Source organism: Cuculus canorus, chromosome 2 (genome assembly GCF_017976375.1).
Source record: "Cuculus canorus isolate bCucCan1 chromosome 2, bCucCan1.pri, whole genome shotgun sequence".
In the NCBI taxonomy this organism is placed as follows: Eukaryota; Metazoa; Chordata; class Aves; order Cuculiformes; family Cuculidae; genus Cuculus; species Cuculus canorus.
In genome coordinates, this window is record NC_071402.1 from 45,555,615 (window position 1) to 45,579,995 (window position 24,381).

Here is a 24,381-nt window from a genome sequence, read left to right on the forward strand (position 1 = left end):
CAGTCTGCCGATGAAGCTAAATTTATTCATTTCTATAGGAGTAAAAGACATTCTAAAATGGTCATCCCTCTTTTAAAATATTAATGTTTTACAGTTACTGACACAAGCAGATAGAGGAAATAATGTATAATGGGATTTTCAATCTGATCATTTATTTTAACTTACTTTTGTGGACAGGTTTATAAGGCTTATGTTATACATAAGCTACCATTGGTTACTCCTAAGAGTTACAATACAAAATTTTCCAGTGTTGAATCCAAAGGGAGTAAAACATCTTCATACAATCATGTTGGGAGCTCACTATGTATAAGCTAACAAAGCAAGGGTTTACTTGTAAACCTTTTGGTAAGGATATAGTTCGTTCAGAGCCCACTATTTAAGTCAGCAAAAGACACTGCTTCCCATCCTGGGGAAATGCATGTACAGGACCACAAAAGACAATGCTAGTCAGCAGAGGTGCGGTGGCACAAATGTGCTATATTTCTGCTGTAGTCTGAACTAGTTATTTCAGAAGGTTGTTACATATCATATTTCTGCATTCAAAGCAAACTTACATTTCTGTGTAATTTATGTTATGTACTGAAATATTTAGGTTCATTGTTATATCCATCTACTCCTAATGTTTTGTAGATGCTTTTGGCTTTGATGTTTTCATAACAGGGGTTTTTATAGACCTGAACATTTTCTATAAAGCCGCCAACCGAGCCTTTACTTTTATTTTCTATTTCCATCTGTCATGTGTGTATAGGAATATTTTTCAAACACTGTAAAGATACTGATAGTTGTATTCATTCATGAATCAAGAGAGTGTCTTACGAGACCTGTTTTTCCCCGAGAAATTGCAACATGAGATGGTGTAGGTGTTCTCAGGCAAGGAACTGCAAGCACTTTTGTTTCAGTGGCTTTAATTTTAAAGGCTTGTATTATTTTTTTTCTCCAAAGTAACTATAGAAATGACAGACTTCCATTTAATAGATCTTTGTGCTGTCTTGACTAAGAATTTTATCTGTTCCCTTCACTGGCAAACTTTTTGCCTTCTTTACTCCCACTAGCTCTGTAGATTCCTCCTTGGTAAAAGATACTGACTCTCTCCTCAGCAGTCCTTGTTCAAAGGGATCCTTAGCACATTCTGAGAGGTGCACGACTCTGTAAAAAAAGTAGTTTCTGTTCAGAAATATATTCTTTGTGTAGATATCTGAAAACAAACAGCTTCATTCTCAGAGTTCAAATGAAATTTGTGTGGCTGAAAATGAAAAGAAACATGTATTTATTTGTATCCTAAGAACATCAGAAGAACGCTGAATAAACATGAAACCAAGTGTAAACAGGAAACCTTGCAATGCAAATTGTAAAAATAAATAACTTCTTGCTAGTAGAGAATGAAACCATTCCTGTAGCTCTAAGGATGACTTGTGTTTTGCCAGTGCCTGTCTTGATGCCGACCAGGGAGCAGTCTGAGACAACTGGTTTAGGATAGGGGCATACCTCTGTGATAGTTGGAAGAAGTGGGGTCAAACTCCACCTAAAATATTTTAGAGTCTTAAGTCCAATTTTTGAAGTGAAACATTCAGTGAGGCTTCTATTCCTAACTGATTTTTGAAAGTGGAGCTTTGACTCTTGTCATGACGAGTGAAAGTCCTAAAAATACTCCAGTGATTTATAAATATCCTCCTTGCTATTTCAGAGCTGTTAGTACCCAAGTTGCCTTGAAAGTGGCATTTAAGCTTTTCAGCCATAGAGTTATCAAAAAGGAACTCAATATCAAGTCTGTCCAAGACAGGATTTACTCTAACTGTCCCTGATAGATATTTGCTTAACTTGGTCTCAAAATCCTCCTGTGACAGAGATGCCACTGCCTCCCCAGGCAAACTATTACTGTACTTGACTATCTACATCAACAGTTTTTCCTACTGTATAATGTAAATCTCCTATGCTGTGGTTTAAGCCTATTAAGTGTCCTGTCCCTTGTGGACATTTCATAGCCTTTCAGACATCTGAATAGCTTTATCATGTATTCCCTCATTCAAATCTTTTTTAGCCTTAGTTGAGGCTAAAAAAAGTGTACCCTTAGGCACTGTGAAAATTTTTACCCGAAGCCGGCTTATAAAGTAGAGCTACTTTGTTAATGCCTTTATCAAGTAGAAATTTCAGGGTAAAAGTGTAATGTAATGACATATATCAGGAAAGGCTGATACAACTGTGTCCACTTCACAGGCTTTATGATTTAAATGGAGATTTGGGGTTGTATCACTTGCCCAGCTTTTTACATATTGGGATATCTGTATTGGAATATCAAAGTCTCAGTAAGTAGCTGCCTTATTCAAGTTACTCATCTAGTTATTGCTTCTGCCGCTAAGGGTTACACCTCTGAACAGCACTGCATGTTGTCACATGGGCTGAACAGCTTACTCACAGCCACTCAGCAGCTTCTGCAGCACTGTAGGCTCTCTGAAACATGGTCTACCTTGTTGCCTTATGCAACACCAAGCAGAATGAAGCCTTACCTAGTCGGGTCCAGGCCCACAGGCAAAGTTATGATGAAGTATAGATGTTACGGAATAGTACTGTCTTCTCCTCGAGCAGTTTCCACTCAGTGTAAACCCTTTTTTCCTTCCCATTTTGGAAAGTTTGTATTCAGTTTCTGGCACTTCAGTTAGGAGACATGACAGAGAGTTTGTACAGGTTTTACTTCCGTATATTTTCAGAAGTAATACCAGTGCTTACTGTTCCATTCAGGTGGATAGAGAAATGCAGCTTCATGAACACTCCCACATCATGCCTGTCTATCTTTGGGTATCAGCGTCCAGAAAGAACGCTGGTTTGGCGGTAGAAGCGCCACCAAAAAAGACCTCTGCACACTATGGTAACCAAAAGCAGCAGAATGAGTTTCCTTTGGAGTTTCTCAAAAGGGTGATTCTTCCCCTCTACTTTGCTTTCATGAGACTTCAGTTGGAGTATTGTGTTCAGTTCTGGAATCCTCAGCACAGGAAGGACATGGATCTGTTAGAGCGAGTCCAGAGGAGGGCCAGACAGATGATCAGGGGGCTGGAGAACCTCCCCTATGAGGACAGGGTGAGAGAGCTGGGGTCGTTCAGCCTGAAGAAGAGATGGCTTCAGGGTGACCTTATAGCAGCCTTCCAGTACTTAAAGGGGGCTACAGGAAAGCTGGGGAGGGTCTCTTTATCAGGGATCACAGTGATAGGACAAGGGATAATGTTTTTAAGCTGAAAGAAGGTAGATTTAGATTAAATATTAGGACGAAATTTTTTACTGTCAGGGAGATGAGGCACTGGAACAGGATGCCCAGAGAAGTAAGTAATTGATGCCCTGTCTCTGGAGGTGTTCAAGGCCAAGTTGGATGAGGCTTTGAGCAACCTGATCTAGTGGAGGTGTCTGTGCCCATGGCAGGGGGGTTGGAACTGGGTGATCTTTAAGGTCCCTTACAACCCAAACCATTCTATGATTCTATGATTCTTGAGCTTATTCCTAATGCTTACAAGTGTCAGCTCTGCTGAGGTGGCATCTCAGGTTTTAAATAAATATTGTTGTTATGCATTGAAAAAGAGAGCTCCCCTGTAGGAAATTTCCTAAAACAAAACTCATTAGTAATAAACAGATTAAATCTTTGTCAGTTAATCAACACTATAAACTTCTGAGTGTTCAGAGAGCAGCATGAGATAACACCGTCATCATCATAATAAGAGTGTTTGAAGTCATTAAGAGTCCCACCATGCCATTTGGGTGGTGAGAAAGTAATGATTGAAGATGCGCCCCCCTACAGAGCTCACGTAAATTCCCCTAAAGATTAAAACTGCAAAGATCTGGATTTTATGTTGGCTGCATCTCTAAAGCATTTTTTTAAATAGTGGGCAACGGTGGTGGGCAGTACCAAGGAAATTCTTAGCAATGCTGATAGCAGAACCTGTCATGATGGTACACAATTTTTGAGCTGATAGTTAGTGAAATTTTAGGGACTATTCATGGGATGGGAGACTGATCACCTACTCAGAGCAACTGTTCCCAGCTGAACTCTCTGAGGGTTTAACCTGAGGTGGAGACTGTGTTGCAAATTCCTCACCTTCCTCCACCATTAATCCTCAACACAGTCACTTCCATCAGGACTGTGTCAGTCCTCTCATCACACATGTGCAGGAGTTCTGCTCTGGTCCAGCTGTCTCCTGGGGCACAACCTGTGCAGGTGGGAGGGACCATGTAGCTTTGGGCAGAGACCTCTGTGAAGAAGGTTGGGCATAGTGGAGCTGGACAGGATGAAACTTGTCTGGCTGGTAGCGTATCAACACCTCCTAGCCTGATACAATTTGGAGTCATGGACATTTAGAAAGTGATGCTATAGAGGCACCGACATTTTCTCCATAACTGCTGGGAATGTCTGCTCTGTGTCACCCTGGGGGATTCTTGGAGACATTGGCATTATTTGGGTTCTTTCCAGTAAGTCGGTTGAAATAAAAATAAGGGCAGTGAGAAAAATAGATCATGTTTGTCCACATCCAGTAAACGTGCTGGAATAGGTTAGCAAGAAGTTGTGGGCAGGGGGATAGCAACTAAGTGTCATACATAATTATTTTCTTTTTATTTCTTATTTTTTGTCTTTATTTGGTTACTACAACCTTAATTGCATGCTTTTTGTCACAAAAGGTTCAGTGTAAATCAGTTTTGCTGTGGCACAAATTACAGCAGCAGTAATGGTATTATCAAATATTTTAAGTTTAGAGTGCCCTTATTGCTTAAAATAAACATTGAAGATTAGGTGGCACTGCTGCCTCCAGACGTCTAAATTCAAATACTGTGTTGGAGTACAAGTGGATTTGCCATTCTTATCTTATTCTTTATATACTTCTGTTGTATTACTAAACACAGCCTGCTTGATAGTTGCATGCACTGGAAAACCAAGGGTCCCAGTTCCTGCACCTTCATTAGAACTGAATCCATAGACAGCTATAAAACAACCCCCTGCCCCCCATATGAATGATCCTGTTTAAAAGGCAGGAAGTGAACAGCACTGGTTAATTTCAAAGACATCGGGGACTGTTTCGCTTTGTAAGACTTTAGCTACCATGGCGGTATCACTTTTGAAAATCAGATGGTAGGTGTCCTCATTGTTCTGTCACTAGTTCCAACTGGACATCTGCATGCAAAATTCACAAATTTTAAAAACAGTCCTTTCTTTTATTCATGTAGTGTATTTTCAAGCAGGTTTTGCAGGGGTAAATTGTTTGTATCAGCTTCCATTGCATTCATAATTACAGTCAGCTCTGTCACCTGTGAACTAAAACCTTTTATTAAATACCTTTATGAAATGCCAGGTATAGATTTACTGGGAGGGGAATGAGAGAATAAAAGAACTGTTGCGTTCCTATTAATGACTGCATAATGCATTTCTGTGCCGCGTGCTTGGGGCTGCTTTTGCCTTTAAATCTTGTTTGTGCATTTGAAGAAACAAACAGATAATTTTTGTTTCATTTTTTAAATACTGGAGTGAAAAACCTCTTTCTGTCAGTAGACCAAATGCCCATGCTTGGCGAAATGAACGGCTTGCAAGGGTCCATGGGATCCATCTGATCAGACAGCTTTCCTACAATACTGTTTCTGTCATTCACAGGGTGGGTGACCTTCAGGTGTCAGTGGAAGGGTCTTTAACTCCCTGCTAGAAAAGGAGAATGCGTCTCATCATTATCATCATTTATCTGTTCATCCTGTCCTCCTTACTTTTTTTTTTTCTCTTTTTTTTTTTTGTCTCTTCAGGATGGAGTAGGTGTAGATGAGAAGCTGTCTTTGCGGCGGGTAGCCGTCGTAGAAGATTTCTTTGACATTATCTATTCCATGCATGTTGAAACTGGGCCTAATGGAGAACAAATCAGAAAACATGCCGGACAAAAGAGAACGTATAAAGCAGTAAGTAGTAAAAACTATCAAATAACTAAAAGTGAACATCAGTCTCGGAAAGCGTAAATTGTTTGGGTTTAGTCACATGTCATGCTATTTATGTTTTTTTCCTAGCTGTTTAGTACCATAATCCTCACCCTCAAACTTAGTTCAGAGATTTTTCAATAATGCATGAAAACATACAATTTAGAATTCACATTTTTTGTGTAATAATGGCCACATCCTTTGACAAGCAGAGAATTTATCATTTCTATAATAGGTTGACAATTTCTTTAACAACTCTGTATTGGTTAATTGTTATTAAATGGGTGGAGTCTTAGAGAAGACTTAGAAAATATTGCCACAGATTTGCTAAACGAGGTGCCATACTTCAGCATATGAGGTTGCCTTATGGTTTGTTGCTGGAGGCTAAATGTACTTAAAGGTTTGATGGTATGAAAACTTGTAAATATCCTAAATTCAAAAGGCCAGAAAGCTACTGGGTACCATGAGAGAAGTACTGAGTGAACACTTCTCACTCCTGCATAAACAGCTAAGTAGAAAGACGTGATTATTTCTAAGATTTTTAATTACACATTGGTTCAACTTGACCTAACCAGTTCAGCCACTGCCTTAAAGCAGTTATAAGTAGCTTTTGTTGTTAATTGCGCAAGTATAACACTTTTCTTATGGAGAACTAATGAAACATTTTCTGCACTTCCTGAAGTTGCTTAAAACACATCTGCTTTCTTGGATTTGGATGGTGAAATTTCCATATGCAGCGCTGTGATAGTGCCAAGCATGCTCAGCAGCTGATCCACCTGCCCAGTTGTTTCCAGCTGCTGAAGCACTGAGGGCTCCACCAAGGGAGTAGGACAGGAGCTCCCAGCCAGGGCCCATCCCACCACCCCAGCCAGGGAGCAGGGCACCTGGGGCACCTCTCCCCATGGCCCCAGCAGGACACGTCCAGTGGGGGGCTCTGCACAGGGCTCTGAGCTGACTTGTCACCCTGAACAGTGTTCCTCACCTTAAAAACAACCAGTAGTTGTGTCAGGCATTTTTCATTAGAGGTCACCAAAATCTGTGGGAACTCAAGGTTTCTGGTTCCCACATCTGCAATTTTAGCCATAAGGAAGAATTATTTTTCTATGACTGGTGTTTTTGGGTTGTTTTTTTTTTTTTTCAGGTATATAACAGCCTTTACTATGTATCTATGAATCCCTTCACGGGTGTTTTATTTATAGGCTATTTCAGATGGTTTGTTGTGGGATAAGCTCTTGGCAAAATTTCTTATAATTTGTTCCTGATGGTATTGACTACAAGATAGATGTATGAAGGAAGGCACCAGTCATCTGGATGTGCTTTGTAAGGCTTCAAGTAATATTTCGGGGACAACAAACACAAGCTGTCTAAATTAATTTAATCTGTCATCATGACCATTTTATTACTTGGTCTTCTCTTTTAGAAAGCATTAGGAAAGTAATATTTTCATTGATCTTTCAATTTTGTTTTACTTCAGTAAGCTGCTCAAAGGTATAGGTCACAAACTTTGTAGAATAATATACAAGTATAAGGAATGCTGCCAACTATAACTACAATACTTCAAGTCATCATCCTACAAGTATGTGCCTAGTATAATATTTACTAGTATAAGAATCCCGTGATTGCAGGTCAGATAAGAAATCTGTTTATTGTAAACAGCATGAAAGAAAACTGGTGTCTTTTCTGTGAGGACAGCTATTGGTGCAGATTCAATAGCCTACATGAGTTTTATTTCACTGAATCGCAGAATCATTAGGTTGGAAAAGACCTCCAGGATCATCGAGCCCAACCATTCCTATCTACCACACAGAATCATAGAATCACTATGTTGGAAAAGACCTCCAGGAACTTGATGCTAACTTTTTTTGTAATAGAGACCTGAGCTTATTACATTGTTATGAGCAGAAGATAAAGAGGCCCAAATATAAGTTTGTGTCATTACCAGAGTCTGCAATATTTGTGCATTCATTGCATTGCATATTGTTTGTTAAGGGCATTGAGTCGTATTTCCCAAGGACAGGATTCACATAGATAGTTTTTAAAGATTTCCCTAGATTAAAAAAAGAATCATAGAGCAAAATCATAGAATTACTAAGGTTTTGAAAGACCCCTGTATCATCCAGTCCAACTGTCAGCCCAACACCACCATGCCTACCAAACCATATCCTAAGTGCCATGTCTACACGCTTTTGAATGCCTCCAGGGATGGAGACTCCACTACTTCCCTGGGCAGCCTGTCCCAATGCTTGGCCACTCTTTTGGTAAAGGAATTTTTTCTAATATCCAATCTAAACCTCTTCTGGTGCAACCTGAGGCCATTTCTTCTTGTCCTATTTCTTCTTACTTGGGAGAAGGAAAAGGAAAAGGAAAAGGAAAAGGAAAAGGAAAAGGAAAAGGAAAAGGAAAAAACCACTATCTCGACATGACAATTAAGTTGAATAAACTGGCCTCAAACTCTACTAGACTAACTGGGGAAATGCATGCTCCTTTACTGGACGTGCCTGTGAAACTACCTTCACTAAAAATGAAGAGCTGTATTATTGGTCTGCTCCAGCAAGCCATGCAGTATCTATCTCCTCTGTGGCACTGTGGAAGGAAAGAGGTAGTGTCTCGGGTAACAGTCTCACAAAATGTTGTACTCTAAAAGCTTTACAAATCAAACTGAAGTACTTTGGTGGAGTTTGATTTTATTAAGTGAATTGGGAACACGATTAATTTAGTCTTGTTCTTTATTCACGTGTCAAAAGTGAATCATCCTTGAGATCTGTGAATGTATTTGTCATGCATAAATATTCACCAAATAGTATGAGTGAATAATTTTTCCAGGAAGGATGGTTCACAAACTGTATGCTACAACTCCTATTTGTTATTCATAATTCATGGCATATGATGATCACTTTGCTTCTGGTCTCTGACTGGATAACCAAAACATTTTAGCAAAGAAATAATGTGGAAAAAACCACAACAATTTTGGTACAAAATGGCTAAATTTTTGAAGTTCATAAGTACTGTAATTGATTTTCAGTACCTTAGTACTAAAAAAAATTAATGCTGCATCCCTAAGAACTGCAACACATTGATTTCAAGTAATTAATTTGCTTATATATGTTAGTCTCTATTTTCAGTAGTGAACCTGCTCCACTCAAAATTCTGAATAGCACTCAAGCATGATTAAAAGGGTAATGAAATTGTCAAAGGTGGTTTAATTAACTACTGTTCGCATTTATATGGGGTAATAAACTTGGAATAGGTAGGATTTTTAAAATTTTTGATTGAGTCACCCCAGATGCTGGAGTGCTAAAATACATCAGTGTGTCTCTCTGAAAGCATGTTCAGAACAGCTTGCAAACTGAATTAGTGAATATGTGATCTGCACTGCCTTGTTCATGTTAACTGCATGGAAATGAATGGCATTTTTTACAACTGATTCCTGTGGGACTTCCTAGAGCGGTGCTGCACAGGAAAACAAATAGGATGTTATACTTGGTACTTATAAAAGAGCAGCGTATTGGGAAAAACTCTTTATATTTTGATTGGGACAGGAGAGTACCAAACTCAAGCTAAAACTTTATGGTTTCTTGGCACAAACTCTGGAGATTAATTAGGAAAGCATCTGTGCTTCAATATATAAGTTTACTATAAGGTTCCATTTTCTTGTTGTCTGCACACTAGCAAATGAGAAGGGGATTGCATTAAGTCTATGTAGATTATGTGCAAGAGTAGCTTTGACAATACGCAAAAACAGAGTGAGCTTCCTGTTTAACTGAGAGGTTTTGTGCTCATTTCAAGTGACCGACTTGTATGCAATATAAGATTGATGCTGGCAAGGAACACAGCCCATAACTGTAGGTAGATCTACACGAGCAAAAAAAAATAAAAAAAATGACCTGGCTTATATATTTAAAATGAAACCAAAAACTTTAAATCATAACTGGAATGTTGCAGCACTGACATACAAGTACACCAGACTGATGGAATGCTTAATATGACGTTTTTAATCCCAGCTAGTTGCCTGGTTCCCAGGGAAATTTGCAAACAAGGAAAACATTGAGAGCCTTAATCTGGGAGACAATTCCTTCACAAAGGCAGGATGTCTGCAAAATGGCCCAGCTAAGTCGGTTGCTCAGCAGGGTCACAGGTGACTAGGAAGGTGCAGAACGACCATGCTCCTTGGTTCCAAGGAAAGCAGCAGTGCCCAAACAGGCCCCTGTTTGTCCTGCATTCTTCCCAGGTCCTCTGCCAGCCTCCACAGGGCATGGGGTGAAATATGCTGATGCAAGGAATTGGTTAAGTAGTTGGGAGAAAGTGCCAAGGATCCTCGTAGAGGTGATTGCTAGCACTCACTCCTACAGCTCAGTGTCCTAGAGGAACCGCATTGCTTTGGGATGGTAATTTTCACTCTGTTTCCTAAAGAACTTATTTTCAAATAGGCATCCCACCCTGAAAGGAGAACTGCGATATCAAAGTGGAGACAGATGCACAGGAGAGAAGTGTTCAGGAGAAGAATCTATCTGGTGTATTCGGAAAGGTGTTCAATAAGTGGATAGCTGGCTTTCTGTGCCTTTGCAGAGCTGCATTTCACAGTTTAAATGTTCATCTGTGTCTAAAATGTAAATTCGAGTGCTCAGAGATATATCAGAAGTGGGAGTAACTGGGAGAAGTTGTGGCTACAGTAGCAGCATAATGCAACAGGCTCAAGCTGTTAGGACAATTCTCTGTGATTCAGTGCGAATCAGGAAAAAAATTATTACATTTTTCAAGAAACTCAAATGGTCTGTGATGAAGCTGAAGATGGAAAACATCTCTGTCTTTTCTCAGGTCCAGCTATGGGTACAGGTAGGCCAGGTATTGCAATCAAGCCACATCTTTCAGAGCAGATTTTATTTTCCTTTAGTAGTCTTAAAAAAAGATGTTAGTTTTTCATTCATTTAAATAACAGACTATGAAGGGTAAGTATCTCACCTTTGTAAGTTATATCTGGACAAAGTTACTAGTAGCTAAATGAATCATCTGTCTGAGAAGTGTTTGTGTAAGTCCTGTAGCCAGCCTTAAACACCTTAAATTGTATGTGAATATTCTACTTGCATATTTTTACTTGTGAAGGATGATCTAATATCTGCCTGTTGAGCCTGTGTATCTGCTGTGCAAAACCTTGAAATGTTACAGCAGTGAACTTGAGTTGTGAGTGAGGGTTGTGATGTCTGAGCAGGAGAAATGGGTCAGTTAATAAAACTCCCAACCCATGAATGAAAAAAGAGCACTGGGCTGATGAGCTGGAAGAGAAGCAGGCTTGTAAAACATGAGGGAGATATTGATGTGTCAAGGGAAAGTAGCTTGAGGCAAGACTCTGATCAGATAGGTAGTACATAAATATATAACATCTGAGGCATAACAGGAGTCTATTAGGTGTAAGGTAGTATCTGGGGCCCTGTGCTTCATCCAGCTATTGCGGTAGTAAATGTTTCTTGGTTTGGGAAGAAGCTGTGGGATCGCCTCTCTCTTTCCCATTCCCCTAAGAGAAACCTTCTTCAGATTGCGGAACATGCTGTGATGTTTTTCCCCTCTCAAAACAAGAATGTGCAAGTCCCCTCTGAGCATCACAATGAATGTGTTTCCTTGGGAAAGAATTTTTTGACAGGTTGCACTGTGCAATAGTATCATCTCTTTCCAGTAAAACTTCCCTGATCAAACAGGGTTAAAGTAGGTTTTGGGGCCTGGCTGGTTTCCATCCAAGGCAGATCTTGTCCTTAGGGAAGTAGAAGAATATGAGCTTTGTACAGGGTCTTAACATGCTTCAATACTTGCATCCGTGCTGTTCCCATGTGCATGGCAAAACAGCCAAGTCCAGTGCACTTTTACTTTCCGGACTTGTTCTTGATTCTTTGCAAAGGACGAGCATTGAGTATCCTGGTGCTGGTCCCACTAGCAGGAGCTCCCTGTTGCTTCCCTTGCAGAAAGCGGCTTCTGCTATGCAGGAAGGGAAGAGAGTTGTAAAGCACAAGTTCAGCACAAGAGAGAACAGCGTTTTCCCCAGTGTAGCAGGGTAGCAAGCTCTTGATAAAACTCCCAGCAATAACATATCCACTTTCCTATGTCAGCCTTCTATTTTGACCTCTTGGTGAGGGAAGAAGAGGACTTTCCTTGGCTGTTTTGCCCTTCTGTCATCAGGAAACGGATTTCTGCCACCTGGTTTGATGGCTCTGAGCCCAGGACAGATTACCATCTTCACTCTCTCTCCCTATCTCTCTCCCTCCTCTTGGAAGTCTTCTCTGGATTATCTCCTCACCCCTCCCTCCCCGCCCCATTAATTAAAAAAATTTACACGCATAACAAAAAAAAATCTCTATTCTGTCACATCATATCTTCCAGACTAGACATCCTCCGTGTTAATGCTTTGGGGGTTAATAGGTTCACTTGCAAAATTTCACTCCCTTTCCTCACACTTGTCTTTCCTGCTTTGCCATATGTGTCCTAAAATCTGCCTTTCAGTTTAGAGCTTGTTAATTTTCCACATAAAAACATAGCTCTGAAAGCTACACCATCACAATATCCTACACTTAAATCGTCTGAATATTTGCGAGCATAAAGGAGACTTTGCCTGTCTGCAGTGATGCAATAGGAGTGCAATACACTTCTCATAGACAATTAGGAAATGCATCCCTTAGCTCCAACGTAAATCAGATGACATGCTCAGGTACTGGATTACTTGCCTTGTGGTAGTTGTGCTCTTCATGGGATCCAGTAAACATGTTGCCTGTAGGTTATTAATAGTTCTAGAAGGCCTTTGTTGTTAGGCAATGTTATGGATGCTTTGATATGTGTCAAATTGTATTATACTGTAGACTTTTTGTGAACAGTGAAATAAGGCCATGAAAGTTTTGCCTCTGAAACTGCTGAAGTCAACCCTGTTTTTATTTTCCTCTGAGTTCACGGTTTAAACAAAATATGTGTATATGCACATGGAAATGTTCTGCTTCTTAGCCTATGACTAAGAAGGGACTAAAACCCTGGAAGTAAAACAAACCCTGTATGATTTTGGCACATATTGCTTAATGCTCTTATTAATATAATTTTTTCCCTTTACAATGTAAAAACCATTCAGTTGTAAGAGCTATATGCAGTACAAGATACCTAAACACCAGTCTGCTAGAATCTGTTTATTTTGTGATTTGTTCATGATACAGAATGCATCCAGGTACAAGATAGACATTTCTACAAGCGACAGAAGTTATACTAAGGTGCAAGCACTAGTAAAACCACTAGTAAGAATAAAGAATCACATAAGGATACTTACAAAGCATCATAGTTGAAAAAGAGTATACTTCTAAATTTTTAAGGCGATCAAAGCAATTTTATCAATATGGTAAATCAACAGTGATTATTCTTCAGTTAGACTAGGCATGTGCATGAGTGGTTTTTTGTATGTCTTGCCATGCTTTGTCAGTGTGTGGATGTAAATAGCGCAATATCCCCCACTTCAATTCACTTTCTGGCTTTATTTTTTCTTAACGTGTAGAAGTATGTGGGGTTTTTTTGTGGTTTTTTTTTGTGTGTGGAATTGCAGTAAAAAAATATTCTTTTACTGCAAGACATCACTGAATATTAATGTATCTGAATATAATATATCTGAATAATAATATATCTGGCTATATTTTTTGTTAACTCAGAACCTTGAGAGGAGAGCTAGGAGCAGAGCTGTTGAAGGCAGTGCGAATAGACAGTATCAGTGAGGACTGAGTTTTCATTGCTTGCTTTCGGATAGAATAGATACAGAAACAAATTTGCCTGGTGAAGTCAGTCCGCTGTCAAAAGTATTTCTGTATAGTTACTTAGAAAGTGTCATAAATGTCCAAATTGTGCTCTGAAATACTCATGTGCAAGCCAGCTCCATATGCAGCATCAGTTCAGCCCTGCGTACAAGCTGGTATAGGATATTGTGTTCAGCCTTGTGCTGAACACAGCCTTGTGCTGAACACTGTGATACTATGATAATTTGGTTAATGAGTTTCTCAGCTACAGCTGTTGCTAAGCCAGTGGGTTCAGAGCAAGGCCAGAGTAAGCAAGTGGCTATCTGCATCTTATAAAGATCTTATAAAAAACATCTCTGCATGTTTGCCTTGCACTAGAAAGGCAAACACGAGCCTGCAGCGTTGGGGGTGTGAGGTTTGAGGGGGGCATGTAAGGGTTCTGGCACTAAAAATTGGAAAAAGCTTTTTGTATATATTCAAGGAACAAGAATAAGGAAAACTGGGAGTTACATCCTCTACATATCTCTTTTAAACTGATGCTTCTTGTGTTATCCCAGTTTTTAAAAGCTGAAGTCTTGGACTATAAGTGATTGATTCAAATTATGGAGTAAACGGGAGGAATTTGATGGAAACTGGTGTTATTTAGGGAAGGGCATCCTTAAAACTGTGTTGCAGTGGGAGGTTGCAGACACAAGCATCTGCTATGTGGGCAAATTTAGGTATAAAACCCGGTTCCCTTATAGTCAGTGGAGCATATCTATCAAATCTGGGACCTGGCTCACTTCCTTTCCATGGAGGATTTTCATCTTTTATGAACAGAAGTGGAATTCTGACAGAGGTGCTTGATTAGAATAAATGGAGCATTCCTATCAAATGCAGGCAACTAATGAATCCATGGGTAAGCTCCATTAATTTCTATACAGTATTAAATGCGTAAAACATTATGAGAGAGAGGTTGCTGCGTATGTGCATTTACCAATTTTCTTAATACTGAATTCTAGCTGCTTTTAAGTTCTTTTTTTTTTTTTTTTAAAGATTCCTTAAAAAAATGAATATAGCCAATGTTTTCATATCCATAAAGGTAAATAAACATATGTTCTGTGGTATAAAACCCAGGAAAAATAATCTGAAAATACTTTTTTGTATAAGATCTTCCATTCCAAAGTGGCTTTATTAGTGCCTTGATTTTCAGGTAAATTGTTTCAGGCCCAGAGAAAATTTTTGCCAATTTTCATCACAGAAAAAAATTTATTTTTATACTGATCCCTGTCTCTCCCTCAATAAGATTTTTGTTATATATTAAATCAACAATAAACAACAAGGCCATAAACAGGTTGATATAATTTGCATTGTTGTTTTACAATGCATCATTTCCTGTATATTTCCATGACTAATGTCACATCAAAAACCTAACTTAAACTCCACCTATTTTCACAGAAATTGTTACTGTTAAATTTGGTCCATGGAATTTTAGGAACTGTGAGTTTCAACACAGAAAAGGTAGACAAGACAAGAAGAGAAGTGTTAGAGAGTTGTAACAGGCCGTTTGTCCTCCTTTTAATATTCTTGGGAAGCGCACAAGAGATTTGCACAGTATTTAATTCCATTTAGACCCAGTTAAAGAAAGGAATCTTTTCCTTTCTATATCCACACTTCCATGCACCCCACCTGCATCTTTCTGCATGTCCTACAGAAACTTGCATCAACACTTTATAGGAAATCAAATTCTGCTGTAGATTTTACAAGCAGATATCAGTTGACTCTTCTCTTAGTTCCTCTTGCTGGGACTTCACTTTTCTTTGGGGATTATATCCATTGCAAGACAACCACCTTGACTGGGGAAAGAAGTGCTAGGAGTTCCTCATCATACTTGCACTGTTCACTATATATATATATATATATATATATATATATATAAACTTGCATAATGAATCACAGAAAAGCCATGAATTTGCTTGGTAATGTCTTGACAACACTCAGGTTTAGAAATTCTTCCATCCATCTGGTAAACCTGCTCCAGCGCACTGGCTTTCTAGAGAAGTTATTACCGATGTCCAGTTTGAACGTCTGAACTCACTGTTGGTAGCTGTTGTCTCTGATTATACCCTCTGAAGAGTCTGTCTCTGCAGATGTTGTAACTCACCTTCAGGCAGTGGCAGGCTGCAATTAGATCTTTCCCTGCCTCATAACCTGTCACATGAAACAAATCCAGCTGCCTTAAGCACTCCTGCAAGTCATCTGCTTTAGGCTCCAGCTGCCACGGTGGTCTGCCACAGAGCCCTCTCCTGCTTCTCATCGGCCTTCTTGAGCTATGGAGGGAAAAGCCAAGCACATTCTTCCAGCTTCTTACCAGTACTAAGCAGCGAGGGATAATAACAACTTTTCTTGGTCTACTGGCTGTACACTTGATGTAGCCAGTATGAGATTTGCTTTATCTGTGGTCAGAAGGTATGCTGTTGGCTCATTTTCAGCGTACCACCAACTCCAGGACCTTTTCAGCAAGGCAAAAATGTCTATGAAGACAGATGCATCCTTGCTGAGGGGAGGAGGAATGCAGTCTTTAAACCCAATGATAACTGCTTCCTCCTCTCCCCTTTCAAAAAAAAAGTAAAAATCCCTCCGATGCTTTCTTCCAAGCGTGTGGTTGGGAAGACTAATAATGGTGAAGGGAGAAAACAACCAGAATCTCTTGTTTCATGATGTTTCCAGATAAAGCAGAGTGTCTAAACTCAAGCGACTCCTAAATTCTGTAACTGTTAATGAAGATAACTTATTTACCCTACACTTTTAAATCCCATGCTTTCAAAGATAACTTCTGCAAAACATTCAAATATGGAGTTAAAATATTATAGCAAGGAGACTCTCTTCGCTGATAATGCACTGAATCCTGTATCTGTCTATGTATTGTGACAATAAAAATAAATGGAGCACATAAGACGAGGACTTTCTTTTTTTTCTGGTATTGGTTGTGAGAAAAAAGTTACTTTCCAACTTTTTCTAGAAACATCCCTCGGAGGGATGGCTGTTATGTATTAATCCTTTTGCTGAAAGAAAATTGAAAAAAAATGTAAACAGAAAATGAAACCCCTTTTGATATAAGTGAAATTTTATTCAATGCCAACTGTTATTAGCCATTAGATGATAAGTAGGCAGATTGGATAGATGTTTCTTGAAATCCTACATAGTATGGAGAACATGCTTTCATTGTGCTTCCTGACATTATAAGATAATATGCCTTATTTGGAAATACAATGATCAGTTCTGTTAAATCATGTTCAATCAGCTTATATAATAACACCTATATTTTGTTATTCATTTCAGATTTCAGAAACCTATGCCTTCCTACCGAGAGAAGCGGTGACACGATTTCTAATGAGCTGCTCAGAGTGCCAGAAAAGAATGCATTTAAACCCAGATGGAGCAGATCATAAAGGTAGTTTTAGTGTCAAATAGTGGGCTGTAAAGTAATTCTATTCCTAATACCCATTTATATTTTCCTGGCTTAACTGAGGGTTCATAAAAATTTGGTAGACTGGAACAGTTCAATAAGTCAGATCATCTCATTTACTTAAGCTGGAAGGTAGTGAATCTTCTGCTTTTGCTTAAGAATGGAGTGTAATGCCATAAGGACCCTCAATAGAAAGATGGTTTTATCTGGAGGAAATAATTTATTTTGCTATGGAAATGTTTATATTGGGTTTAAACATAAAGAATAGATAGGATGTGTGTGCTGTAGTCATTTAGGATGGAAGAACTCATCACTTTTTAGAGTTTGAACCTGATTTTCATTTTTCTTTGAGAGACTTCCATCTGTACAGCTTATAAGCAATTGAAAATGCCAAAGTTAGGACTAAATGACATAACTATCTGACTTTGACTGCAGAATAGACTGAAGTAGCCTCCACAATTAACATGTAATGCGTAATAAATATATCTATTGCAGATAATGGAAAACCTCCAACTTTGGTGACCAGTATGATCGATTACAACATGCCAATTACTATGGCCTATATGAAACACATGAAGCTGCAGCTACTTAATTCACAACAAGATGAGGTAAAACCTGAAATCTTTTAAGTTTGTTTTTCTATTCTCCTGTGTTCTTCAGTGCTTATCTTTTGAAGTATCCAGGAAGCTGATGTGAAAGTGAGTCTTGATCCCATCTTTATAATTTCATTGCTAAAAGAGTGAGCCTGAAATCAAACCATGGTTTTGTGCAAGTAATCAGGTTGAGAGAAAATGTCATGACTTACCACCATTCCATGGTTCGGGATAATATGCTATACTGCTTCGAATTACTTGAAGGTGCTCTTTTACTGTCTGGGCAAGTGGAAAGGTTAAGGAGGCACCATGTTCACCTTAGACTTAGCGCTGTGCTCAGCAGTGACTTTCATTGTCTACTTCTAGAAAGCAATACTATCAACAGCTGAAATGAATTCCATGGTGCTTTCGAGGTTAGCAGCCAGGGCGCAACACGTTATAGTGAGATAGATGGAAGCCCCGGCAAGGTCAGTTGAAATCTTTATGGCAAAATCTTGATAAATAAGAGTAGAGGTTAGTTAGGAAAGGATGGATAAAAAGACAGAAAAAAAAAAAGGAAAAAGAAGTAGGCTGAGAATCAATCTTCTTCTAACAGAATTGGAGTTGAATTTCATTTATTTCTTATTAAAAAATATTTTCTTTCTGTAATTTACTCTGAGTTTTTCCAGATTTTAAGAAGTGTTTCATCAATTGGATAGCACCTATCAAATTATTTGTAATTTACTCGTTTTGCTAGAAATGTGTTCATTTACCATTTGAGCTGCCAAATATTTAAAAGGCTGGCTATGTACCAGCCAAAAAGCAGTCCTACATGCTGTGTCCTTCTGCCTGGCTACAAGGTTTTTTTTCATAAAGAAAGCCCTCAAAAACAACCTTTGCAGCTGGATTATGTCAAAGCCCCTGACTGACTCCTGACTTCTGTGAGTCAGCCAGATTTGGTTTTATAATAAGTAGATATGGGCTATTTATGGAGATGTGTGAATTTTTCAACACCCCACAGAACGGGGATGTTATCACTATTTTAGAAATATTAGGATCCTTGTTTTGCATCTGTCTCTTTTTTTCATTCGTGGAAGGTGTGGGGAGAGATTCTTGAGTTTTTCCCACACAAATACAGCCTGGTTGTCTTTCCCTCCTTTTGAGCCTGACCCCTGTGTGCCGCCCCTTTTCAGGAATCTGGCAGCAGGATTTCAAGAAATGGGAGAGAAGAGGCATTATCCCCGTAGTAGTCTTAGGAATTTAAAAGACTCTGGTTTTCCTGCTTCTTCTCTTTAAGAATTACTCCCCCCGCAACAGGGTCAAGAGCTCATACTGGCACAGGACCACCTGCTACAGTGCTTCTACAGCCTAAACTGTTTTGGTGTAGTCTTTCCGGTCTGATGACTGAAATTTATGTCAAACCAGTTTTTCATCTAGCTGAACTAGTGGCAACAATATGATGGCAGCAGGAAATGCTATTGCTTGGTATCTCCCTGCCCAGCTCTGTTTTGCAGCTCTGACATTCCTGTGTATGAAATGTTTGCAGCACTGGGTTTATGAAGGGTAGTCTTTGATGTGTTTTAGTAATAGTGTGTTTGATAGGGCAGAGTGGACACAAGGAAAGTTCTCAAGATAATCTTTATGTCTTTTCTCAAAGTGGAGATTTGCTGAGAATTTATTTTTTCTCTGGGCAATACATTTGTTGCTGTAAGAACAAAATGGCAGTGAAAATGTTGCAGTACAAAGCAGAAGGATTTCAGGTGCATGGATTCAGACTATTTCATGCACTTTAAAAACATGCTTGGGTTTGTAGGAAGGCTCTGTTTCCAAGGTTTCATCAGTCATATCTGTGTTTTTTTGGAGGGGGTGGAATTGAGACAGAAGTAAGCTTGGATCCCACAACTAGCTAGCACAGTGACTGAAAGCCTCCTCTCATCCTCAATTATAATTTTTAAGCTGAGGTCATCAATGAAAGGGAAAAACAGAGAACTCATCACTGTGTGGGAATTTACAGCTACGCTGCAACTGGTACAAGGATAGCAGTGTCTCTGAGCTCTTCTCCCCATACCTGTGTGTCCACACTGATTCAGATAAATGGTTGCATAGTTTGGAGAGTGGGGTGGAGATATTCTACAGAGTGCCACAGACAAACACAGGCATCCCATGTGTGTTGTTTTTCACTTATGCAAGCACTGGATAGCCAGAGCTCCCTTTCTGGGAGTCCATACAGAGTGTCTAATCTCAGAACTGGAAAATGTGTGCTGTCGCTTGCTGGTTCCTGCAGGGATCAATGAGAAGTACCACTGTGTCTTCACAGAGGCACAGCCTTCCAGAAAGTCTGGCAGAGTCCACGTTCTGGTCTTGCTCTTTCAGAAAGTAGTGTGTGTTTTCCCAAAACCTCAGAACCAGCTCAGCATGTGCCTCGACCCTATCTGTCTGAGTCAGGAGGCTACTGGGCTTCACATCCCACAGTTCTTGTGTGACGGCAGTGTTAAGTGTATTTGCTGCTGCTGTAACTGGGGTGCTCCCACTTTGGGCAAGGTAGACAGGTGCCCACCTGAGAAACTCTCACTCCTCCGTTTCATTTTTTTATAAAACTTTGTTAAGAAGGTATATTCCTTTCATTATTTGTCATTGTCTTGGTGTAACACTGCAGAATAGCTTCGTCTTGCGTGTTGTCCCACTCTCATTCCTGACCAGCATTTGGCAGTTCTTCCTCCCCATTCAGCAAGAGTTGTGACTGCAGGAAACTTCCCTTCTGAAAAAAACACCCATGCAAGCTGGAAACGTCACTGCGAACCAAGAGAGGACCTGATTTAGGGGCTAACTGCGCAGAAAGAAGAAAGTAGCTGTATTAACATCTATAGAAACCAGTTCATAACAAATACACAGTAAATCATAGTTTAAAGATTGCTGTTTTCCTAAGCACCTGTGGTCAGCGAACCAGAAAAAAAAGTCGGAATTCTGTTAGTTAAAGTTCTGGATTTAAAAATATATATAAGTTCGAAAAGTATTTTAAAATAATCTTCAGGATGTACAAAGTTAGCTGCCTGTATGTTCTTTAAATGGCTCTCCTTCATAACAGAGTAACTCTCTCAGAAAAGTTGTTTCTGAAAATGTATCACCATAGACTTGTGTGGTGCCTCAGCAGCTTCACGAAGCAAGACTTGTGGATGCATGATTTTTAATCCATGAGGGCACACATGAACTTCAGTGGGACCAATAAAAGTAAAGTTAAACACATATGTGATAATTTGCTGGACTAGGTCCAGACTTTTTATTTTTGTAGCTGGGGACAAAATATTTGATCAGGACTCTTTCTCCTCCCCAGTAAAGACTCTGTAATTAGACTTGATGGATAAATCATATTAAAGATGTATGAGGTACAATAAATTTGAAGTGATTCTCATATGATTATATTACTTTGGTTTGCCTATGACTGTTATTTAAGCATGCTCACAACTTCTGTAAGCTTTATCATTTTAACAAATGCTTCTTGAAGCACAGTAGCATTGTAAAGGTGACATCATATCAAGGGAATTTGGTCGTGGAGACTTATTAGGTCAAGTTGCCATTTGGAAATCTTACTGTGAGTGGTCATCACCAGGTTACAGACCTCATTTGGGAAAGGTACAGAGTTGAGGCAGGGAATGTAGAGAGATCTCCTCAACCAAATTTGAATAATGACAGCTTGGTATGGGGTCTCTAGTTACTAGCTCTCTTTTGCAAAATACTATGGAAATAGTTACAAGTGCGGTAATGGAGTATCCTAAGAGTTGAACAAATTACATTTGTCAGATTATCATATCATACAAACGCTGTGTTTTCCTGGCTCTTCTTTATGTGCTCTGCTTGTTTGCTTATGTACACAAAGATTTATCATGTTTGCACTCCATGCTAAGTGTGAGAGAAAGGAATGGGAATGAGTGAACTGCACATATAATATGAACGGTGTTTTCTGACACGTCTCTGAAACTTTCAATTTGCAGGATGAAAGCTCTATAGAAAGTGATGAGTTTGATATGAGTGACTCCACTAGGATGTCAGCTGTGAACTCCGACCTCAGCTCAAATCTGGAAGAGAGAATGCAAAGCCCTCAAAACCTTCAGGGCCAGCAGGATGGTAAGGCTCTTGTTTCATACAGAAAATGCAGTATCGCCTTGTCTTTCTCCCATTCTGTGCCTTCATTTAGTACCTGCTGTGTCCTTTTCTTCATAGTGTGTTTCATTAAGTAATTTGAAATATACATTCCCTATATCTCAGCATGAAGATGATGGAGTTGGATTTTTTGCAGGTTAATTTATTTGTTGCTTAGGCAACAGGTTAGTGCCTGGACCGCTATATGATAAGTATTATTATTTTACTCTTTTCATATATGTAGTGTGATCATACACAGGCATAAAAGAAAATGAAACTCACGCCTTTCTGAGGCAGTGCAAAAGGCCGATAAAGTTGTTTTTACTGGTTGAAATGAGGGAGAGAGGTACGACAGAAACATGGTTGTTTGAGATCTAGGAATTTAGATGTGATGTTCAGAAAAAAAGGATGAAAAAGACAACCTCCAATAGGGGAACAGAGATAAAAGAAGAGAAAACAGAATGAGCAGCACGGTAAATATGAATATTAATTATTTCTAAGTCAGTTATAACATAAAGTTAACTTCTTGGTGAAAGAGATGGAAGTTTTGCTTTGCATAGAAGATACATAGAAGTGTATTCTTTGATTTCAGCCCTTGTTACAGAATGAGTTAGATGAGTTGGGTTTTGCAGTGAACTTTCTCCTTGGCTGTAGAGCACACGCAGAGGCTGTCGACAACAGACAGTGACAGTGGCTCATGGGTGGCAAATGAATGTGCAACAGCCAAAGTGCAGGTCTATTCTATCTCTTTCAGAAGAAACATAATGGTATTCTGTATTTGTTACTCTGTAACTTCCTGATCATATGTGCCTATTCTGAAGTGCTTCATATATTTCTCTTGAACACTAAATATATGGAATTTGACAGTTAAGCCAGACTCTTTCCACTTTATGCTTCATTGTTAGTTGCTAGCTGGTCAGCTGTTTGGGTGAGAATGGATGTGCTGGTAGGATCTGGTAATAGGTAGGACCTTCTCCCGTGTTTCTCTTTGGGCAAATAAAGGAGGAGGATATCTATGACAGTTTGGTAAGGCAGATTCTAACCACAACTGCCTTTTGTCTGAGTGTCCTCAAGCTATCACAAAATTTGTGCAACTTTTGACTTAATTTCTATCCACATATCTTCACTAAAGGAGCAGTTTTAATGTGCAAGATGTAGGGAAAGCCAGTTCACTTCCCTGTTGAAGTTTGACATTTCAAGGCTAATATAGTAATACTGCTAAGTTGGAGTTTTCATGAATACTTTGAAAGGTGCCATTTTTGAGTATCTGGCTTTTAGTGCAAAACTTGCTTTAGAAGTATTTATTTACCTATATATTCGATCTCTTTCACATATGTGAGTGTTTAATCGTAATTGTGTGCATGTATATGTCTGAAATAAAAATTATACAGTAACATGTGAAGAAATGCCTGTCATGCGTGTCTTAATACCTGCCACAATGAGATTCATGTGCCACATCTAATCATATTAGAACATAAGTACAAATGCTAAAGTGCTGGAGATCTGTCACTTGCTATTTAAAACAAATGGGAAATAAATACACTGTGGTCTTTGAAGCGCAGGTAGTGTGATCTTACAGAATTGTTTTAAATCTCTCAGCTTACCTTCCCTTCCTCCCAGATGGTACTTGCTCACCTTCCTAAGGCAATCCTATTTTTTTTCCTGCATCTTCAGGCATCTGCTAATAGAGAGATTTGAAATAGCAGCTCCTCCTGCTTTATGGTTTTCCTCTGCTTGCTGTTGTAAACCTAAGTGTGGCCAGTTATAGCAACACTGTTTCTTCAGATATGGGAGAAGAGGCTGAAGGAGGAACTGAAAGATGTTAGAGAAGGAGGAGGAAAGAGGAATGTTAGGAAGAGGGCAGGAAAAAAGAAGACTGGAAGAAAATAATGAACACAGGGATAGAGGGATGGAGGCAGGAATGGGAAGGAGGGAAGTCAAAAGGGAACTTGGTCACAGACCGCTGTAAAATTTTATTAATTTAATACTTACTTAAAATGCATGCGCACATGCAGACCAAAAGTATCACCCAAGCATGAACGTGTGTCTCTAAAGTGATTCCTGCCCCCTCCCCTCAAGCTATTTTATGTCAGCCATCACATTCAGTCTGCAGATAAAGACACTTAGCATTTGGCTCACCTGGAATGTATTTGCTGCATTCTGGCAGGTGATAACCCAGTGCTGTGTAAGGTTGCCGGTGCAGGCATGGTTGGGAATGGTGGCTGTGGTGTGTTGGAATGGGACAGCACAGGTCTGCTGCTGTCCCAAGCATGCCCTCACTGGGAGAATGATTTGCTCATGGGAATCTTTAGGAAAACTGCTACCTAGAATGGATTAGTGGCAGGGCTAGCGTGCCAGGAGGTGATGTGTTGTATCACTGTGCATACAAAGAGAAATGAGAATATTTTGGACATATATTGTTTATTTTTCTGTGGATTTGAACTGATTTGGTACTAGGATATAAACAGAGTCTGTGTACACTAGAGGGACACAATAGTAAGCTCAGCCATGCCCCTGAGGGATAGATGGGGTTGTCTCTTCCAGTTCAGTT

General features: G+C 39.4%; 1 protein-coding gene across 5 annotated transcripts in view; it reads left to right on the plus strand.

Annotated features, from left to right (window-relative positions):
- The window catches only part of NOL4 (nucleolar protein 4), a 199,876-nt gene that overhangs the window by 31,953 nt on the left and 143,542 nt on the right, over positions 1-24,381 (plus strand). For all 5 annotated transcript variants that reach the window (XM_054059343.1, XM_054059339.1, XM_054059341.1 and 2 more), the window contains exons 2-5: positions 5,764-5,913; positions 16,995-17,106; positions 17,617-17,729; positions 21,683-21,815. In XM_054059343.1, coding sequence (XP_053915318.1) covers positions 5,842-5,913; positions 16,995-17,106; positions 17,617-17,729; positions 21,683-21,815 — 430 coding nt within the window. In that variant the 5' untranslated portion in view covers positions 5,764-5,841. The remainder of the gene's footprint in view (positions 1-5,763; positions 5,914-16,994; positions 17,107-17,616; positions 17,730-21,682; positions 21,816-24,381) is intronic.